The sequence below is a fragment of the Strix aluco genome, chromosome 3, assembly GCF_031877795.1.
Source record: "Strix aluco isolate bStrAlu1 chromosome 3, bStrAlu1.hap1, whole genome shotgun sequence".
Taxonomy (NCBI): domain Eukaryota; kingdom Metazoa; phylum Chordata; class Aves; order Strigiformes; family Strigidae; genus Strix; species Strix aluco.
Window position 1 is genome coordinate 95,668,122 of NC_133933.1, and position 23,237 is coordinate 95,691,358.

Genomic DNA, 23,237 nt, shown 5'->3' on the forward strand with positions numbered 1-23,237 from the left:
ATGCATCTGCTCTGTGGGGTTTTGGCTAACACAGTAAGAGGTGTTTTTTGATGTAATGACAGTTGATTATCCTGGGAAGAAGATAATCAAGATGTTTGTTACATTTCCCCTTATCACTATCTCAAAATATCTCACATATTTCATAATCTCTCAGCTGGTGGTGCAAGGCAGGGAGACTGACGTGAGGTTGGGGAGGGAGGCAAAGGGGAGAGGCCACCGTCACAGAGATTGTATTTGAAGACCCAACAAGGTGTAAAGCAAGAAGACTGGAAAATACACTGATAAATGTGCTGGAAGTCCAGCTAGGATGGTAAGACAAGGGGGAAGAATTCAGTTGTGGGAGATTACTGAGGGATGCATGCAGGCAACATGTTGAAGCAAACACCACAATAGTGATTTTGTGGTCACTGATTCTGGCTTGACACACAGGAAAGCCAGGGAGCAGGGTTGCACTGAGACGTGAAGGAGAGACAGCAGCAAGAGCCTACAGAGGAGCGGGAAGGGGGAGAGCCTGAGCCCCATGCAGCAACAGCAGGCAGTATTTGGCTGCTGAAAGGCAGGAGACAGATTGTGTCATGCTTGGGGAAAAGTGGCCTTTGCCCTTATCCTGCTCACCACAGCACACACAAATAAAACCACAACCACCACAGGTCTCAGGCCCCTCACATACAAGTTTTTATGCCAGGGTAACTGCTGTCTGCCATGGAGAGTCATGTTCCTTGTTCAAATTAGTGGGGAATTAGGATCTACCTTTACCAACTTCTTTTAATATATAAGTCTATATATTAAACTGAAATAAATTTTAAAGAGATAGCTGGCTACTCATGGTCTTTCCAAGATCTGTATTTCACTCCTGCAGCTGGTGTAAGTTCAAGGAGCACATCCCCATATATTGATTTTTCTGACACCTTTCAGTTAATCAAAGGTTAAAGTCTGCCAAGAGAATGTTTAATTCATGTATTTAGCAAGTGCAGTTCTTTCATCTGCCCACACAATATGCCCAGAAAATATGCTAAATTGGAGCAATAGCTCAGTCAGGGCTAAAATGAGAAACTGTTAAATGGCAACACTTCTGCCAAGACACTGAAAGCAAGTATCAGGATCATCGCTAAATTATGAATTCTGCTAGCTGAAGTAATTAAAGAGTTCGTTCTGGACTTGCTTCATGGAGTTATGCTACTGTATAGAGGAGATCTTCTCATCCTAGGGATCTCAGTTGTCCCTGGACATCTGTGGCACCAGCAGCAGAACCAGACTCTGCACTGGCTCAGCTGCTTCTTCCGCCTGACAAAAGCATAGCTAAGGCAGTAATGGAAACTGCTATGGAAGCACCTATGACAGGTAATTCCTCTGAGGGAGACTTATTTAAATGAAAGGACAACAAGGGTGATGGAGATAAGCTGGCCGTGAATAAAGTTCCACTGAAATTTCAAAGAAGGTTTATTTTTTGGTGCAAGAGAAGTGCGATTTTAAGACAACCTTCCAACCAGCACAGCAGAGCCAAAAAAACTCAGGAAAACCCAGACGCAGTTTGGTGCTCTGTAAACCAAGGGATCTCCTCTAGGTTGACAATATAATACAGACCATGAAATTTTGTTGCACTGAAGTGCCATCACCTCTGTAGGTTTCTCTCAGTGTAAATGGATTTGATGGATACCCACACCTTGCTCAGGGCGAGAATGCTCCAAAGGACATGAAATGGCCTCTTAGGGCTTACGTATTATAGCCCTGCTGGAGCAGTGTTGATGCTACAGCAATTTACCTTAATCACTCAGGAGTGTATTTCACAGCAGTGCTGTATAGCTATCCTGACCTAAAAGCCCTGTCATGGCTTAAACTCAAATTTATGCCACTCACAGAAGATACCTAAAAGAAAAAGTATATCCAACAAAACCAGGAAGAAAACTGGAAGAGTGTAAAGCTATGAAAACTCAGAGAAGAAAATGTGTTGAAGGAAAATTATACAGTGGTGCCAACAATTATAAAAGTCTCATAGTAGGAAGACCATTAGCTTGGGGGTCAACTGTGAGAGCCATTATCAGCCATTACAGGGCACAGCACGGCAGGATGGCAGCAGGATGCCCGGCCTCCATGGCACCGTCCAGGGGCAGTGCTCGGGAAGATACAGCCAGCTCAGCAAGCAGCTTTCCTGTCTTTTGGGGTTGACATATGGCCACGTCACCGCTGCAGACAGGTGACATCACCAAAGGGCTCTGCAAGGGCCATTCCCAGCAGAGAGAGTCATCAGACAGTAGCCAGAAGAGGACAATATGGGTATGTTGGCAAAGGAAGCTGAGGCAGAAAGAACTGGACTTCTGTCCACATACAGTTTTAACTAGAAAATTTAAATTATAAAAGTTATGTATTTGAACATGTTAGTATGCTGCTCATACCGTGCTAAAGGGTGATTCAGCTTTATTAGTTCTCACATCTGAATGGCTGGTCAGTACATCATCCATCTCTGCCTCTTCACACCTACACTCTAACCTTCTCCCCCCATTAAGCACATAAAGAGAAGCTGAGGAAAAAAAGAAGGAAAGAGCATTATTTCATGCCCAGCTGCAGGCTCCGTGAGATGGATTTTGCAAATGGAGGGAGCACAAGCCGGTATTAAGGTGCTGCAAGACCGGGACCCTGCAGCAGCTGTGCCCACACTGTCTTCAGCACGGTGCAGCTTTGCCCTGTGGAAGAGAAGCTGGCACACAAATTTGCAAGGGAGAAAGAATATTGGCTGAAGTTATCTTGGAAATGTACACAAAAGCCAACAAATTCAGTAATTACTGTTTTCATAACAGGAAGGTGTGAGCTGGAAATATTTAATGAAGAGCAGGGATGGGCTAGCAGTGGCTGGAGAAGCAAGCTGGGACAGACCTGAGCTGTGAGCTTCAGCAAACCTCACCCGCTACAGCCCTGTATTCTTCACCTGAGCTTGCCCACAGGCATCTGATCACCCTCTGCGGGTTTCTCTCCCTGCCAGTGCTGATCTGCGTCGTACTCCTTCGGTCACACATCAGTGAAACAAATCCTTTGTGCATAGGTGCAGCTGGTGGTGGCCTGGACCCTTTGGGAGGCACAGGGAAAAGCAGTCATGGCTTTTGTTTGGCAGGCGTGGCTGCAAGTCCTGCTACACTCTCAGCTCTGGCACTTCATAGTGAGGTGTTTGCAAAACCTCACTGATCCTTGAAGTGCCTCACCCAAAGAAACAAGGCAAAAACCCAAGCTACTACTGATTTTTTTTCTGTTTGTTCCCAGCAGAACAACTTATTCTGCCAAGTTTTTTCATGGAAGGTGCTGTAATGAAGAGACAAACAGGCTCAATTCTTGTTTTACACATCTTGGTGTTCATTGATTTCAGTGGAATTACTCTTGATCTCCAAAGAGGTACAAAGTTTGCTGTGCAGCACAGTTATGGGAGATAGCACCTGGACCTGGAAGAGGTGTACAATCTTTGGGACTCAAAAGGAACCAAATCAGTGTTCTGTTTATTTTCACTGTGTGAAAAATACCTTCTCTCTCATGCACCAAGGAGCAGGAAGCATCCCCAGGGCTGCTGCATGATGTGGGGTGTCTTCTGAGGATGGCAGTAACTGCATGTAAGGGCTCTTTCCCTTCCAGAGTGATCCCACTGGGGCCATCCTGGAATGCAGGGAGAGGGATGGGGTGTTCAGGGTCTGCCTGCTTCCCCAAACAAAAAGGAAGGAATTTCTCCATCTGTACCTACTTATGTTGGCTTTGCATCTGATCTCTGTATGGGACAACCAAGCAGCTAGAGATTGGCACATTTCTCAAGGACTCTGCTCTTGAACTCTCTTTTTGCATGTCAGAATCTAACAATTTCTTTCTTGCCTTCTAAACACAGTTTTTCGAGGTTGCGGTTGCCCTTTTTTTAGGGTGCTAGTTCCTTAATCCTGTAATTTTCTAATGTTTCCCAAAATCATCAGGGGATTGAATTATGTGCAACGGTCACCTTTAAAGTAATCAATGTATGGAGGACTTGCATCCAGAACCACATTTGCCTGTGCTGCATCATGCAGCCTGAGGGAGGTTACTTCAGATGAGAGAATGAAGGCACCTTCAGTGACAGCTCGATAAGTCTATGGAAATAAAAGGAAAGTCCTTCTGGTACCTAAAAAGCAAATCAAGTGAATTTTCCAATTCAGGAGAACCTTCTCACAGCCCAGACTGACTGACTGCTCTGGAGTAGGAGATGTAGACAAACTGACAGACACACATATGCATGCATGCGTGCAAACACAGAGATGACTTTTAAATACTTTCACCCACTGATGCTCGCCTGGCACAGGGAGCACACGCAGAGCTGGGGACCCATGGGAGGATGACAGCAAAGCATCCCGCATCGTGTGACCTCCACCCATTGAACGCCCTCAGTGTATTCTCTGGCAGCCACGCAGGAGGAATCACACCATCACAGGTTTACGCACGGAGCACAGGCAGTGATGCTACACGAGCAAAGTGATACAGAACATCTCTCCATCTTCCTCTCTGGCAATCCAGTTTCCGCCCACCCCTGCAGCAAAATCTGGCTGCTTCTACCCAGCGTGACACAACAGAGCAGCTGCTACAGCTCCGCTCACTTCACGTTGATGCCTCTGATCCTCCATCAGCTGAGGATCTCATTTCAGGCATCTCAGGATTGCCTTCCTCATCCGTATCTCTTCTACTTGTCCTGTCTTAGAGCAGGTGGCACTGAACTTCACTCCAGGGTACAGAAGATGACACAAGTAGGTAGAGTTTTCATAGCAGTGTTCACACTGGAGATAATGGGCAAGTTTCAAAGTATTAATAGTTACATATTAGACTGAATCAAGGGAAGACTGCAATGATGCAAACCTGTACCTTTGGTCAGTCACTTACCTGCATAAAACATATTGAAATAGAGATTGGCAAACTGGATAGGCAAAACAGGAACTCACAGTCCACCACTGTTTAACATCTTTGCTGGAGACACAGACGGTGGGATTGAGTGCACCCTCAGCAAGTTTGCCAACGACACCGAGCTGTGTGGTGTGGTCGACACACTGGAGGGAAGGGATGTCATCCAGAGGGACCTGGACAGGCTGCAGAGGTGGGTCTGTGCAAACCTCATGAAGTTCAACAAGGCCAAGTACAAGGTCCTGCACGTGGGTCAGGGCAATCCCAAGCACAAATACAGGCTGGGTGATAAGTGAGGAGACCTGTGGAGAAGGACTTGGGGGTATTGGTGGATGAAAAACTGAATATGAGACAGTAATGTGCACTCACAGCCCAGAAAGCCAACTGTATCCTGGGCTGCATCAAGAGAAGTGTGGCCAGCAGGTCGAGGGAGGTGATTCTCCCCCTCTACTCTGCTCTCGTGAGACCCCGCCTGGAGTCCTGTGTCCAGCTCTGGGGCCCCCAACATAAGAAGGACATGGACCTGCTTGAGCAGGTCCAGAGGAGGCCACGAAGCTGATCAGGGGGCTGGAGCACCTCCCCTATGAGGACAGGCTGAGAGAGTTGGGGTTGTTCAGTCTGGAGAAGAGAAGGCTCTGGGGAGGCCTTATAGCAGCCTTCCAATACTTAAAGGGGGCTACAGGAAAGATGGGGAGGGACTCGTTATCAGGGAGTGTAGTGACAAGACGAGGGGTAACAGTTTTAAACTGAAAGAGGGGACATTTAGATTAGATATAAGGAAGTTCTTCACTGTGAAGGTGGTGAGGCACTGAAACAGGTTGCCCAGAGAAGCTGTGGCTGCCCCCTCCCTGGAAGTGTTCAAGGCCAGGTTGGACGGGGCTTTGAGCAACCTGGTCTAGTGGAAGGTGTCCCTGCCCATGGCAGGGGGGTGGAACTAGATGATCTTTGGTGTCCCTTCCAACCCAAAACATTCTATGATTCTATGATTCCTTTCAGAAAAAGGAGTGCTCCTTAATATTTTAGCCCTGGGAGAAAAACTTCACCATATGAAAACTTCCTGGCCCCACTGCCCAAGTCACCCCAGAGGATCTGGCCTTTATTTCCTTAGTATTTATCAACTAACCAAAGCACAAAAATGGAAGACAATAAATCACTTTTTTTTTTCTTTACTGCTATTTATCTGGGGACAACCTAGACCTTAACCTGCACTGCAGTTTCCATGAATCAACAGGGATCAGAGGTGCTTGGCATCTTACAGAATCATGTTCACCCATCCCAGGCAAAGGCTCTGCAGTGTTTCCACCTGCAGGGGCTGCCCGAGCAAAAGCACCAGGCTGTCACCAGAGGGAGCTGCAGCAAGAATAAAGACTTATTTTTTCGTTGTTTTCTTTGCACACATAACAGAGTCCAAATGTCTTTTCTGAATTACATTTTTTATTAGATGAACACGGTTTTAATATATAATTTAAAACTCCACGTGTACACAGCCTAGGATGCAACGTGCTCCCTCTCCCATTGAGTTACGAAACACTGACGCCGTGAAGGTGAACACCAGCTCTGCGTTTGCAGCCTCACAGGGATGTTACAAATGGCCGGGAGTGGAAGCTTTGCACGCAGGTGGGTCTACACAGGACAGGACAAAGCACATTAGGAAGAGGTAAAGAATAGGAAGAAGGGAGTAAGCGGGATCTGCCCTGGCTGAAGGACTGCTCTCAAGAAGCTGTTCTCCATTTCCAGATTCCTCAGGGAGCAAGAGGGTGAAGGATAGGCCATGATGTGGCTGGAGTCCTGTGGAGGGTGGCACTGTGTGGTTTCACACATGGTGCTGCCAGCCAAGGGCCCCTGTGAGAACCGCTGCTCAGGCTGCTGACAAACCATGGGCCATTCCGTACCATGTCTTCCTCTCCTGCTCTCTGTGCAGGGCAAACATGTGGGGCTCCCTCCTCCTCCCACTGCTCGCACCAAGATCTAGTGAAATCAGTGGGCAAGTCACTGAAGACTAATGGGATTTGGCACTTTCCTGGTGATGACCCCACTCTTGCACTCCTGTGAAGTGTCTCAAGGCACTGCCTAAAATCTCAGTGTTCTGAATCATGGTACTCCCAAAATTGAACTCCCTAAATAAATGGCCTGACAGAGGGACAGGGCAGGGAGGGACAACCAAGAAATCCACTGAGAGCTTGGTAGCTCCTCTTCATTTCAGTGATAGCACTTGGGCTGCTCAACACTTGAGTCAGTTATTTTAAAGTGTAATCATGGATTTAGGGGCTTTACTCCAGGTCCACTTCCCTTGGAAGGTTTGATTCTAGACAGACAACAAAAAAAAAAAAACAGAAAGCCACACTAAGAAAAATCAAGAGTTCAGAAGACTCATTAAGAACTGTTTCAACCTTCCAAAGCATGTGTCTTTTGACTCAGGCCTCAAAATCAATTTACTGCATTATTAAAAAAATAGCAATATAGAAACTACCCTTTTCTCAGTTCAAAGTTTAAGCATGTCTAAGAAGATCCTACAGAAACAGTCCTCTTTCTAACAAGGCACTATCCAGTAGTGTGTGGCACAAATAATATCACCTCTATCAAAGCCACTGATACAGTGAATGTGCACGTGCACGTCAGCCCACACAGCAACTTTAGCTAGTTACAAAGATTTACAGTTTAATTCACACTGCTCTCCCTTTTAAGAAGTTGGGTAGTTACAAGTATTAGCTAAAGATTGGGATCATTTGGTTCTCAAGATACTTTGTATCCAAGTATTTTAAACAGAATTAAGAATTTGTTATTTCTTTCAATAAATGGCTCTAGTTTCCACAGACCTTTTCAGTTACCTGACAGTTACATTCCATTATTAGAAAACTGGTTTAAAAAATTCCAGGTCATCTCGTGTAACAAACTAGAACTCTACTTGCTTTAATTACAAAAATAAGGCTGTTGCACAACAGACCAAATTCACACTCAAGCAACATATATGCATTTTTTAAAAAAACTAGCCACTTATAATTCAAAAGCACATATTCTAAGGGATTTACACTGCCAATCCATGCAAGCAAGCAGGATATCTTTGGAGCTAGTGTTGTCCTCCATACAACTGACTATGTCTACATGCGTGCTCTGAAATAAGCTAGGTTTACCTAACAGCTGTAACAGGACTAGCTCTCCACTGAATGGGAGGCTTCTATTCTACAATTACCAAAATTCAAGATGAGTTTTGTGAAACTAATTTCATCCCTGGAGAAATCAGTGTGCCTTTCACATCAGTAAGCCTGGGATTTCGCCCAGAATTACTCATGTGTATATACTTACAGACTTAGGTAGGTTTTTAGAAACTGGGACTTCAGGGAGTTCTCAAAGTTTACAACATATCAAGTACATGATAAATCCAGGATGGCTTCTCTGTAATCAACTGCATAATTATGTAAATTTATATCTGTATTCATTTGCAAAGTTAAATATTTAACTTTTTTTTAGGAATAGTTATATTGAACTTGGTGAAGTTAACAACATACAGCTCCACCTCATGTCACATTCCCTTCCTATAGTGAGGTTCAAGTCTCATGAAAATATGGGATCAGTGACAAGAATGTCACAATAACTTACCACAGACAACGTAAGTTTTAAAAATGCACATATATATATGTATACACATATATGTATACGCATGTTATCAACTCCCATTCAGGATTCCTCTAGAGAAGATGCTGTAGCTAAGGTTTTGACCAGTAAATACAATCACAGACTTGAAATCTGTGTGTGCTCTTACTCCATCTAGTCCTTTATCTGAGCTGAGGAGGCACCAGAGGATGCAAAGAGAAACTGATTTATGGATGGACTCCTTTAACATCTCCTTTTTTAAAGCTTTCTTGCCTTTGTACCAGAGTGAAAAGCCACACAGCTGTAAGCAGTTTGTAGCTGAGACAACACAGACAGGAAGGTAACCTTCTCTTTACTCCAGCAAGCAGTAGTCATGAATATTATTCATGTCATACTTCTGTAGTCATGAGTATGCTACTGTCCAAAATCTGAGAGGCTACAGTTCTAGTGTTCAGCATCTTCAGCAGGGACTTCGAGGATGACATAGGGTGCACCCTCAGCAAATTTGTAAACAACACCTGAACCTGGTTCAGTGGTTGGTAACATCTGGCAGAGCTTCAGTCCAGTGGCATCTCAATAACCTTGAGGACTGGGCTAACAGAAACCTCATGAAGTTTGATAAGAACAAGTAGAAAGTTCTGCTCTTGAGGGTGGTGAAGCATCAGTATGGGCTGGAAAGCAACTGACAGAGTAATACCCCTGCTGATGAGACCTGGGGATGTTAGTGAATGCCAGGTCAGCAATGTACTCGCTGCAAATAGGGGAAAGCATGCAGTGCACTACTTCAGAAGTGTGGCCTGCAGGCTGAGGAAAGTTATTATCCCACTCAGCACTGGTGAGGCCACATCCAAAATATTGTTTTGGGACCTCCTCCCAATTCAAGAGGGATGTGAACAAACTGGAAAGATTAGTCATCCACCAAAGCAAAGCAGCCAGGGGCTTGAAGCACACAGCCTGTGAAGAGAGGTTGAGGAAGCCAGGTTTGCATGATCTGGTAAGAAGAAGGCTAAGAGGTGTTCTGATGGTAGCCTGCAACTATCTTGAGGGCAGTTACAAAAAGGATGGTTCCAATGAGTGCCAGAAAACATAGCAAAGGCAACAGCCACAAATTACAGCCTAGGAGTTAAGGCTGGACATTAAAAGAAAGTTTTCGCTAGGAGACTACTGCAGCATTGGTACAGGTTACCTAGAGGGTTATGAGATCTTCATCTCTGGATATTTTTAAGACTCTGCTAGACAAACCCATATCTGATCCAAGCTAGTGTTGGCGTTAGCCCTCATTTTGACGGTTCTGGACCAGATGACCTCCAGTTGTCCTTCCAACTAACATGTCTTGGATGCCATGGTTACTGATTTTAACAGATGTGATCTGTTGCACAGACAGTGCTGTTTCCTGACACTTTTTACAAGTTTTGCTTCCTTCAAGCCACACAGTCTGAGTGATGCTGTGATTGCGAAGAAGCTTTCCCACATAATGCTTGTCTTCCATTTAGCCAAAGACATGAGGACATTTAGTGGAATGGCACTACCCTGTCATTATGAAATCACTTGAGTAAAAGCCACATGACAGCGTAGTTGTTATTTTCATAGCCAGACTTGATTCAAAATGCATAATGTAATTTGACTTCTGTCTAGAATGCATTTTGTAATGGTTATTGGCAAGTCACGAGCCTAAGTTCTGCTATGTGCATCAATACAGTCCCACTGGAATAATCTCCACTTCCTTCACTTGGCTCCCGCTCCTCAGCTGAGCTGACCACTGTGGCCTCATCCAGCAAAGCACACACTCAGCTTTCTCACTGTCTGTGAGGCACGTCCACATTTCCATACCTGGGGATATAACCAGGACAACAGCTGAGTGAGTTAGGTGTGCTCTTGGACCATGGTAGAGTATTTAACCATCCATGGCACTGAGCCCTGGCTCTCAAAGTATCCCCTGTCTCTCATGTGGCTAATGGTGGAGCTGTGTGTTATGGAAGGTAAACCTCAAGGTTTTGGCAGAATTTCATTTTTAAGACAGTCCAACTATAGAGTTCTGACTTTGGGTGTTAAGTCTTTCTCAGTTAAGAGGTAACTTAGTATTATCATTAGCTATGATGAGACCTCTTCTTCTGAACTACTCAGTTATTTTCCACCAAGTGTTTTCCTGCACATTTCACCTGCATTTGGAACAGGAACCATGTCAAAATATTATTCTGTGATTCTGTATTCTGTGACGATTCTGTGTTTCTGTGATTTCACTCTGGCACCTCCTCCATGGTAACAACTGTTTTTAAACAGTCAATTGCAGTGTGCATCATTAGACAAATCAAGTTTTCATGAACAAGGTTATCAGCCCATGGCTCTTACAATAAACATGATCTAGCAAAACAGCACAATAAACAAATGTACAGCAAAATATGGCAGTTATTGGCTTAGACCGAGATCTTAAGATTGACGATTTTTACCTTCTGGATCATAGCCAGCACAAACATTCTAGTAACCACCAGCACTTTAACTATCATGATGAGCTAATTTCAACTACAGTAGCTGGAAGAACTAAAAAAGGTAAGGAATCTGACTACATAAGTATATCCATGAATGACAGAAGCCCTTCATTTCCACTCCTTATTCTCAAACATATGTGTCTGTTAGAATACCAGTGCCAGTTGCAAAAACCATCCAAAGACAAAAGTAAAACATCAGCAATGAGTATTTTTAAAAAGGAAGATGAGTAGCCCGGCCTTAATCCTGTTTCATATATGTGTTATTAAGTCCACATTATTGGAGAGCACCGCCTCATGGCAAGCAGACTACTACTAATGATGCATGTTTGCTCTATCACAGTGATCCATTAGGGAAGCTGTTGTGTGCTGAAGAACAGGGTCGTTCATCCAGGAGATGTGCTTGTCGATACTTCAGATAGGCTTTCTAGGGTTCTGACTCCTATTTAAAACAAAAAAACCCAAAAGACAAAAAAAAATATTATTAATGTTATGAAAATACATTTTCACAGAATCACAGAATCGTCTAGGTTGGAAAAGACCTTGAAGATCATCCAGTCCAACCATTAACCTAACACTGACAGTTCCCAACTACACCATATCCCTCAGCGCTATGTCAAGCCTGGGATGGGGACTCCATCGCTGCCCTGGGCAGCCCATTCCAACACCTAACAACCTGTTCTGTAAAGAAATGCTTCCTAATATCCAGACTAAACCTTCCCTGGCACAACTTGAGGCCATTACCTCTTGTCCTATCTCTTATTACTTGGTTAAAGAGACTCATCCCCAGCTCTCTGCAACCTCCTTTCAGGTAGTTGTAGAGGGCGATGAGGTCTCCCCTCAGCCTCCTCTTCTCCAGACTAAACAACCCCAGTTCCCTCAGCCGCTCCTCGTACGACATGTGCTCCAGACCCTTCATCAGCTTCGTTGCCCTTCTCTGGACACGCTCGAGTAATTCAATGTCCTTTTTGTAGTGAGGGGCCCAAAACTGAACACAGTAATCGAGGTGCGGCCTCACCAGTGCCGAGTACAGGGGTAAGATCACTTCCCCTGTCCCTGCTGGCCACGCTATTTCTGATACAAGCCAGGATGCCATTGGCCTTCTTGGCCACCTGGGCACACTGCTGGCTCATGTTCAGCCGGCTGTCAATCAACACCCCCAGGTCCCTCTCTGACTGGCAGCTCTCCAGCCACTCCTCCCCAAGCCTGTAGCGCTGCTGGGGGTTGTTGTGGCCCAAATGCAGCACCCAGCATTTGGCCTTATTGAAACTCATCCAGTTGGCCTTAGCCCATCGCTCCAGCCTGTCCAGATCTCTCTGCAGAGCCTCCCTACCCTCGAGCAGATCAACATTCCCACCCAACTTGGTGTCGCTGCAAATTTACTGAGGGTGCACTCGATCCCCTCGTCTAGATCATCAATAAAGATGAATAAAGATTTTCATCTCCTGTGTCTGTGACCTTCGCATACAAGGAGACCCTAGCCCTGGTCCACAGAGCAGCTGAGGATGCATCTCTGTGAAGTACTACCAGACTGAAGCAGTGATCTGGCCAAGTTTATAGAGACACTCCTCCAGGCCTACAGGAGGTTATTTCTCAGGAACAGAGCTGCACAGAAGCTGTTATTTTTGATTGCAGTAAGACACCATCTTTTTCCTGGGACTAGTTCTTCAAGCTACAAAGAGAGGCAGGCTGCCAAAATAACCTGCTTTTGTGATTCCCTTTTGAGGTTCTCTGTCACTCATGGGGTCCAGAAATAAATGAATTCCTGGCAGAAGAGGAACTCTGTAGATACCCAGGCCTGAAACAGTGCTACTACCAACCACAGCTATATCTACAGCAGTCAAGGGAAGAAAAATCCTCCCCTACTTGTCTGATCTACTGCTCAAAGGCACACCATAGTCTCTTTGAACAAGTGTCCAGGCTTCCATATGTCAATAAAATCTCCTCTGTTAAACTGCCCTCAACAGAAAGATGTTATCTGGCTTTGTGTTCTGACCTGTATATATATGTATTTGTTAAAACCAAATTCTTACCCAAAAAGTTGATATAACTCCCAACTGCTCTAGCATTTCAGCATTTAAAAAAACCCAACTAACACCTAATGAATAAATGCTGTCCTGGTTGAGTCATTATGCCAGGCTGGCCCAGTAAGATGTTTTGGTGACATAAGCTGCAGATATTCCAGTGATAAAGATCCTAGTTCTGTCTCCTGTTATAATTCAGTTGTTTTCAATTTAGATTGATAACGTGAAGGAGAATGTATTCTTTAAACTTCATTTATCTGCTGTCTCAAATTAACTCCCATGTATATCCTTGGTTTCATTTAAAATGCTTTGCTTTTCATGGCAAACATTTCAATTACCTCATTAGCATGAAGTTGATATGGACAACGCATGGATCAGGGCAGTGGTGCATCCAAATACACAGAGTTCTTTCAGTTCAAAGAAAATTCAGTCTCAATATTTCAAGAATTCCGTGAAAAGTCTGCAATACTACACTGACCTTTGATGCCAAAGTAGGTTTCAGTCCAAGAAAGGAGAAGACAGTGTTGCTTTCCTTTGATTCAAAAAAGCCATCGTAATCCTAGAGAGAGAAAAAAAAAGATGAGTCAACATTTGTATTCATGTTTTCCTGATTGATCTTACCACACCATGTATTAGACTGAGGAGTGATATGTAATAATGCTCAGGAAAATACTGATACGTACCCATATACTCCTATACAAACCTAAAAGCTATTCTAAATGCAATGATATCACCAACTACAACATCAAAGAAAACCACACAAATTCTCAAACTACAACACCCTTCACTGACTTATTTGAGAGGAAAATATAAACATAGACTTGCATTAAAAGGAAATCTATTGTGGGTGTATTTTAAAGGTATTTAAGTGCCCAACAATGCAAATAAGTTTCCGACCAGGTTTCCAATTTGCATTTTAGCAAATAAAATACTTCCTAACATGGAAACCTCCAAGAAGTCCTAAGGCATCTGAACTTCTTATTTCTTCTGTGGTGGAACAGGGACTTCATCATTATCGTATCCTTTGAAATCAGCAATCATATCTCAGCCTTGGACAACCACATAGTTAAATACAAAATGTTAGCATAAAGAAACTTGTTTCATAGAAAGATAAAAAACAAGCTTCATTATCATGATTAAGTTCCTTTTAGGTTTCAGCTGCTTAAGATCTGATCTCAAGGTGTTACTGCTACTTTTACTGATTTGTTTATTTCATTGGACACCTGCTACTCTTCTATCATCAGATAAGCCTACAATATACAGCTTACAAGGGGAAAAGAGAAAAACAGAGCAGTTAGTGAATGGATTTGGCATATGGCAAGAAGTCAAGAAGTTTCAGGTCTTGTTCGTGGTTTCACAAAGATTTCCTCTATGACCACTAGCAAACAATAAAGCACCCAGTTCAGACTCTTTTCCTCCACCACATAGCTGCAAAATAGAAATATTAATCCTTACTTAACCACTTCTGACATGTAAAATACTCTGCAAATGTCAGGAAATTTCTGGTATGTGCTCATCACTACATAGCAATTACCTTTAAATATCTAAGATTAGTAGTTACACTTAACTTGAAAGCATTCAACAAGAGAAATGCCTTTAAATATTGACCATGCACACACATGCTTTCAATATAGAATAGTAACAGGCAGTCTCTGTGCATCCACATGCTTCCCATCTTTGTAACAGTCATTCCCAATGCACCTGAGCCCCAAAGTGAGCACTTCTTTGGCTCCTAACCTCTAATCTCATTACTTTTTGAGAGCTCATCTCTCATTGTTACAGTTTCAGGTACTTTCCCTGAAATTGGACCTCAATTTTTCCCCAGCAGCAGCTGCTTTGCCCACTTGTCTCCTTCCGCTCCTGCCTTCCCTTGAACCTGTAACCTCACAAACCACCCCACAATCACAGGGGACCATGTAAGATAAACAGAAGAAGCTCTAATTGAAAAGCAGAAATCTTCCTCTGACCTGGGTACCATTGGAAGGCCATTATAGGATGTGCAAAGATTAGGAACCTTCTTTTATCTTCCAACCAGAGTTTACTCATGCCTAGCCAACATCCATTTGTGCTTACGTTTTGGCTTCTCAGATCCTAAGAAGGAAGAAAAAAAGGTCTGGGCAAGCATTCTGCTTTCCAGTATTTCTCTGGATCTTCACAATGCAGTGTGAATCCCTGAATAGCCCTTCATCCCACCTGCCAGACCCAGTTATAAGATATACCAAATTATATCCTTGCAGAAGGATGGTTGATATTTTGTGACATAACTTTGTAAGGAAAGTGTGTGCTTGTAGATGAAGACTTTACTTCTCTTCATTCTCTTTTTTTCTCTCCACCAACTTAAAAGAAAAGATTTTTTGGACAGAAAATACATAGTCACTGTAGCAAGGATAATATACCTCCCATGAGATCCATAATCATCTTGCAGATGTGCAGAATTTCTCTTAAAACCTTTACGGTGCACTAGACAAAGATGCTTTACTAGCATTTCCATAATGATATACTGCTATACCAATGTGAACACAACTGTCCTAGCAAAGTGATACTTTGCATAATCATTCAAATGCCCTCAGCCCAGAAAAAGACATAGCTGCATAGAGGCAGTGTCCCAGCCTAACCCTCTATACTATCAGCCCTGAAAGACACAGAGAGGCCAGCAGGAGTGTATGATGGTCATCAGGCCTCAGGCATATTAGCTGACATAAGTAGAAACAGTAAACCTTCTTAAGATGGCTTTTTGTCATCGTCTTCTTAAAACATGGCATACTGCTGTGCTATAGACTAGGGCGATAAGTCAGCATTGCAGGACTAACCTTTATGTCCACTGATCTTTTCAGCTTTCATACATATGTGTATATCTATGTGTATACAGAGGGAGACAGCGCACGCATTTCTTCTATCTGGTTTGCAGTTCCATGGTTGTCTCTATGTGCGATACATAATTTCTAATGAATACCATCTACCCACTTCACTCTATGGGAAGAGTCAAGTTTATTTGTTTTCACTGCCAGGGGAATTAAACATTTCAAGGAATAAAGCAGTTCTGGAGCAAAGGAAGGTAGAATCTCCTGCAATGATGAGCATCATAGACTGGAAAACAGACTTGCAGGCAGATGCTACTTATCATTATGAGAACAGAACTATTACTATTACTGTTTAAAATGCTAACATATGAAGATATTAGACACAGTTTTAAGCTCCCTCACTGTTAATTTTAGGTATGGTCTCTTCTATATAACTTTGAAATTAAGCATACAATTAAACAGGGGAAATAGATACTTTTACACCCATTTTAAAATCATTAAAGGTGATGAACTGATGCTAATTTCTGAATTAACATAAATTTATAATTAATAGCCAGAAAGTAAATACAAATAAAACAGACAGTAAGCCATGGCATAAGCTGAAACAGTACTGAAAGCAACCCCAACCATGCCATGGATTAAGAAGGGACAATGTAATCACTGAAGAGCTGGAGGAATGATAAGTAATACTGAAACTCTGCAGAAGGATGTTTGATTAAGTCCTTGACCTCTGTGAATGAGACTTGAAAAACTGCATGGACACTGTTCAACCTGAAAAAGGTCCAGCCTGACTCTGCTAAAGCAGATGAAAAGCCATGAGAGACACAAGCTATGTAAGCAACCACATGTGAAGAAAGCACCTGATCTGAGAAATACCCTTCATTTCCTCCACTGGGTTCATCTACAAGTGAGTCACACTATCTCTGGAACTGAAGGTAGGGGAGCAGTGGATGAATACAACCCATGGTGAGAAGAACAAGGGCACCCCCCCTCCCCTTTAATATCAGGGCAGGTTTAAATTGCCTTAAGCTGCTCATTACAGCCCTGTAAACTGTAAGCAGCCAACCTGTGGGCAGGCAGCTACTGAGAGCATTTCTACAGCAGCATGGCTCAAGGCAGACATTTTCATTCCCTGCAGGAGCACCCTTTCCTCCTAAGCACACAGGCAGTTTTCATGAAGCCCCAGATACCTGTTCGTCTCAACAGTTTGTCCAAGGAAGGCTCTCTGTTTGCATTAGTCATCACCTCTTATCACTGTTTTCAAATTCTGGGGTTCTCCTGAAGTGTCTTAATGCAATTAGCTCTAGAACCATCACTACTCCAAGACTATGTTTTTTTCACTCTTTGTTAATAAATTGGGAAGAAAAACAGGGCAGGGAAGGGTTCACAGCCTGAAAATAATGTCATAAGAAACAAGGCTGCATTCCTGGCTCTGACAATGACTTTGTAACTCAGCTAATCCACCAATATCTGTGAACATCTGTTTACCTTAACTTCTGTAATTTAGTACTTAATCATAAAAAGCTTTCTGCAAGTGCTAGTTATTAATTTTTACTTCCAGAGGTACCCAGGTCTAATTTAGTATGCCTTTTCCACATTTTTACAGATTATCAAACCTAGATTCACTTACTGAAAAAAATCATGAAGGTTAGACACTGAGCTAAACTGAGGAAGTGTATGCTTGAAAGAGCACAAAACCCAGTGGGTTGATTCATTTTAAAAGGAGCAGAATAGTTAATAACCACAAGAGATTATCGACCAGAAGCAATCTCCCTGATGTTTTGAAATATCTGCATTGCAAAACATATTGAAATGCTATTGACACTTTCTTACTTTTGTGAGGGATGCAGAGAAGCAGCATGATGCTTTCAGATAAAGTAGCAGTAAAACTTTAAATAGGAGAATCTTCCTACTAAACTCTGCAAACGTATGATCCAAAAATATTCAAATGTGAAAAAATTGTTACAAAAATGCATAATAGTGCTATAAAAGTTTAAAGAAATCACTTTAGTATGGTAGTTTCTTAAGAGATTTTTGAGAAGCATGATCTCAAGGAACACAACCTCAAGGACTCATCAGCTGTGCTTTGGCATGTGGTAGGAGTTCAAAGTGGGCATCCCTGGCTTTCCCTGTAATACAGGTGAGATAATAGATGTTCCAAAAACATCCTGCCTTTGACCTTACCTTTATAAGGAAAGAAAGTCTGTGCAAATTTGGGCCACATGTAAAGACACTAAATGCATGGGTGAGGACATGTAAATTCTTGTCTTGCATAAAGAACATCCCACTGCTATCAGCAGTAGATGCAGAGGCTGAAGAAGGAAAATGGTGCCAAGCTCAGTGGAAGCTGAGAGCTTCATACACAGGCAAGAGCCCAACTCGCTTGTGAGCCAACAGGTTCCACTTGGAAAAACTGTGGGACACTGCCTCCCACAGAAGAAGGACACTACCATCCACTGGTTTTGGCAAGGCACTAGTTCCATGTTTCTGCACCAGGCTTCAACACTGGTAGCAAGTTACTACAATCCTCTTGTCGCTGTCCCAAGCAGCTCTACCAAGGCAGCGGGCACTGCAGCTTTGCTGGGTGCAAGGAAGTGGCTCCCACTGACTCCCTGGAGGCGTTCAGAAAGCAGACATTAACCCAAAAATATACAAGCACAGCAAACTGCCACCCACTGCCCCACTTCAAAAGGCAACTATGTGCACAAATATAATTTTGACCATATCGCTTTAAATTACGATCGTTGGTGCTTTCCAGAGCTGCTAACTACACATTATTAACATATAAAATTCTGGCAACATCAGTAGCTGATTAAGGCTACTAAAACTAAGGGGACACAGAGACAGTTGACATGAATCATCAGTGACTCAGAGACACTCAATCCCTCAGGAAAAGTTGAAAAGCCAAAAATACAGGTGATAAATCACAAAGACGAGGGTATGAAAGGTTACCAAGAATGACAAATGCCAGTTAGGAGAAAAAAATATATCTCAGGATGGTTTGAGGGGATAGAGAAGTGACAGGAGTATAAACAAGGTAAGTAAAAAGCTATTTCAAGTCAGAACAGGTTTCTTAACAGGATAACAGCCATCTAAATGCTTTAGGCCTGGCTCCTCACCCTTAAAGTCAATGGCAGCTTGATCACCCATTAAGCAGTCTGAGCAAGATACAGACAGTCTGTTTTACCACCAGAACAATTACAGCATCAAAGATGCTCTAAGAGCTACTGGGGAATGGATTAGCTGACCTAATAAGCTCTTGCTTTGTTGAAAATAAACAAAGCTAACTGTACTGAAGTTTCAACAGCTTACCCACAGACAAGCAAAATCTTGCTGGCCTTGCATGGCATAAAGCTCTTCTTTGCTTTCCCTCTTCCTGCAGAGTGACTCTCAACGGGATAGAGAGGCAGGCCGTGGCTGCAAATGTCTCCAGGAGCAAAGTTACCCCAAGTGGTAATGGGAGGAAGGCTGTGAAGCTCATTGTGGTGGCAGGATGGTTGGTACTAGATGTAGAGCTCAGTGGAACCATGGAGCACATTGCCAGAGCACACTAAAGATGAGAAATGTTTATATGGCTTCACCAGAAGGCTGAAGTTCATGAAAGAGAAATGTAGTAAGAATTACTAAATATATTAAAGTGAGAAAAATAGCTAGAGACAGGGAAAATACTCAACAGAAGTATTTTACATGTTTGACTTGCTTGTATACTTTCCTTGGTATATGCTCATGGCCACTGCCAGGGCAAAACTGAGCTAGATGGACCTTCAGTCTCACACATTTAAGGCAACTGACGTCATCTTGGGGTGCGTCTTACACAGTTTTAAAATAATCAGCAGTCAGGTGATATTGTCCACTTAGTATGCTGGTAAAAGAAAAAAAACCAAAACACGAGCCTCACACTTACATAGCTTTGTTTTCAAAATCTGAATCCTTGCAGTTTATCCTGAAACTAAAAGGTGCTGTGGTTGCTTTGCACCTCTCTAAAACCAGATTAATCAAAGAGAGAACTTTTTAAATGTCTACATTATGCAGAAATTATGCAGGGTTTTATGACAATTTACTCCAGTAGGAAAATTGTTGGTCCTTGGGAATTCTCTCCTCTTTAGAAATCCCACTTCCAGGGTAGCTTCTCCTTCTCTCAACAGCAACTACCAAGTTCAAAAAGCTAACTTGGCTACAACAGGACCTGTATCCCAGCTGCGATGTGGAGACCTTAAGTGTGCTGTATTCCCGGTGCTGGGAAACCAGATCACTGTAGTGATGTGATTACAGACACTGCCATAATTAATTTGTCTGAGCATCTTGTTAAGCTGGTACACTGAGGCTTGTTTAAACACTGTCACTGCTGACAGAAACTATTTACTGCACACCAAAGTTAAAATTGGCAGTACTGCAGATCAGCATAAATAATTATTTGTGCTTCAAGAAACATAACACAAGCGTGATGGCACTGGGTCAAAGTAAAACATTAACACAAAGTAGATTTCATTTACAATTAGCAATTATACAGACACTGTCTATCCATTACTGCAACTGAGATTAGGAGAACATTATATCTAATGAAGTTTCAAAGACAGTAACTGTGAGTAAAATTCCTTCCAGTAAGTTTATTTAAACAAGCAAGTTGGCTTTGTTGCTTTTTGCTTTTAGCTTGCAGCAAGAGAAAGAGTGAGCTTGTTAAACATCTCAGACAAATCCTTACTGCTTACGACACCAGGAAGCAGAAAAACAATATGTAGCCCATATGTAGCTTGCACTGTTTTTCATACATATTTTTTAAAATGCACTGATTATTGGGCAGCACTTAAAAGATTAGTCTATTGGCATGTTGTTTGAATTTGTTTCTCTTTGTCAATATTTTTTTAATATATGATTATGATCCCACCAGCCTTATAAAAGGGGCAACATAATTGCTCTTACAAGTAATAGTGGGGAACTCATAATTTAAATGCACTGAATCAGCACTTTGCTACTGAGTCCATACTATATGCCATGGAGAATGAGCTGTTAGCATCCTTCCTGAAAAGGGCAGTTCAGTTCTCTAGAACAGATGACATTCATTTACTGATCTGATTAGGATTACAATGGAAAGCCCTTACGCAGCACAGCTCTCCTTGGAGAATGAGTGTGTGTACATGTGTGAGTCTTTTTTAATATTATATAAATACACAAAAATAAGAAGATCTTGTCTGCACAACACAGGACAATCTAAACATGACAGTTTTCAATTACCCAACTTTTTGATAATATCTCTGCACAGGATTTTTAAAGAGCTTATACAATTGACTCTACAAAGCAACCTGTTACTCCTCTCCTAAAGGCCAGATGTTTATTTCAGTAATCCTTTAGTCATAGGCTTCCAGAGACAAAGGCTTTAATAATAGGGAGCAGATGTCAGCTACAGCTCTATTGTCTGGACAGTACATGACAAACTCAGGCTGATGTGATGTCTGCCATTCATTCAGCAATTGTCACAGGGTACACAAACATCAACTATCTAAGAACCAACATCCCTCACCTCTAAGACAGGAAATCCAAGGGCTTCCCCCAGGCAAGCACTGAAGACCTCAAACTGACATAATGCCCACCCGGGCCAGGGGAATATTCAGGGGAGTCAGTGACAGAATCAGTAAGTACTATGGATGATAACAGGTGCCACCTCCCCCTTTTGAGCACCTTCCAGCTCATCATGTTATTTCACAAATCACACAGAAGCTCTGCATGCACAGAATTTAACTTGGCCATGTTTTAAGGCAGTTGTAACTTTACAAGGGTCATGACAACCACATGTTGGTTGGTTTTCCTCTTAGAAAATTTTACTCATTCCAATATTAGGGGACATCTCAGAGCACTAAATGAAATATGGATTTCCCCCTTCCATTTGTTTATTTTAGGAATTGGACACTGGCAGAATCATCTTTCAACATTTCCTTTGTTTTCTGTGGTTCCTTCAGAGAGGAACAGAAAAGGGAAGCTACTAAAGAAAGAAGAAAGCCATACTAACTGTAATAGCATTGTAATGTATTAACACCATTTTTACTTATAAATTGATTATAACTTTGCTATATCTTCAAAGTGTTTCTTAGAATATAATCATATTAGCATAATCACAAGTGGAACAGTGGTGCACTGAATTACTTATTTCATTCTGGTTGTTCTCTGACAACAGCCATGGCCTTCTCTAGATACTGTTCCAATATACTGCTACATCCACATTCTGGGCAATATTATGTGTCCTCAGAGTATTACTGCCACTTAGTAAGCTTTCCTATCCTTTCATCATATATACCATATATCATATATTCTATATTTTAGTAGAACTGACCCTCTATAAAAGACTTTAACCAAAGTAGTCATGACACCTTCAAGAATAAACTCCTTTTCTTCAAGAAAGTATGGCACAATAGGAAGTTTCCATTTCTGCAAAGGAGAATTAGGATCCCAAACAAAATCATTAGTAATTATGTCACACTTACTGATTTGCCGTAAGTTCTGCAGAGCATCAATGTAATAAATATGAAAATCAAAAAGAAAAAAAATTGCAGTATTTTCTACTATATCCTGTAAATGTGACAATTCTAATTTTATACTGGTCACCTTTAAGTGTTTTAAAATACATAAACACCCTATATTATTATATTTAGGAAATAGAGAGTCTGCAAACAGAGTAAGGTATCCCCAGAGATGTGTCAAATCTTTGACAGCTATCATCTTTATGTGGTGGGATAGTTTACAAAATACCTGCTACTTCACTTTGAAATAGCTTTCATGAAGCTTAGAATGCAGAGAGGAAAGAGTCCAAATGACAACTGCAGTGCTGCACCGGAATGTACTCTTTACTTCAGACTAAACTGCAGCACTACAATACATTACTGATTATCAGTTCTAACTGCTCTGAGGAGGATAAAATTCTTGGGTTATTTCATTTTTACTGAGTTGCTGAGCTTCTAATTTTTAAGCCCTAACACTGGGCAGGCTGGCTAGTCTACACTTTGCCTCTGGTACCACACTCCCCTTTATTAAGTACATATCACATGGAACTAAAGCTCTTTGCCTCAGGACACAGAAAAGCAGTAGAGAAGTGGATGGCTAAAGCACAGGCATAGCCTGTAAATTATAACCATACAGACCTTGTGAATGGTCTGAACAGTATCTTGCCAACATGGAGAAGACACATTGGCAGGGATTGCTTTCCAACACTAGCTCTTCCTTCTATATTCCTTGCTTGAGAAAAGGGCTTAATCAGGAAGATAAACAGTGCTGTGTCACTAGCTTCAAGTCACTCACATTCAGCCTAGGGTCTGTGGACACCTGTGAGCCACAAACTACTCCAATGTAACTGCAAGAGGTAATTAAAACCCATTTCAAACAAACTGCTTATATTGACCATACAAGGAAACTCTACCTCTGATGGGAAAAATAATTAATCAAGAAAGTTTCAGCAT

At 42.3% G+C, this 23,237-nt stretch overlaps 1 protein-coding gene across 2 annotated transcripts in view; it reads right to left on the reverse strand.

Annotated features, from left to right (window-relative positions):
* Window positions 1-6,309: 6,309 nt before the first annotated feature.
* SH3BGRL2 (SH3 domain binding glutamate rich protein like 2) overlaps window positions 6,310-23,237 on the reverse strand; it is a 48,842-nt gene continuing 31,914 nt past the window's right edge. Inside the window, exons 3-5 of one of the 2 annotated variants that reach the window (XR_012622631.1) lie at window positions 19,105-19,654; window positions 13,470-13,550; window positions 6,310-11,409 (exon numbers count right to left, since the gene is read on the reverse strand). Coding sequence is in view for 1 of the 2 variants with exons in the window: in XM_074819705.1 (XP_074675806.1) it covers window positions 11,395-11,409; window positions 13,470-13,550 (96 nt within the window). In the remaining variant the exon portion in view is untranslated. The remainder of the gene's footprint in view (window positions 11,410-13,469; window positions 13,551-19,104; window positions 19,655-23,237) is intronic. The other variant, XM_074819705.1, reaches the window with a different exon arrangement.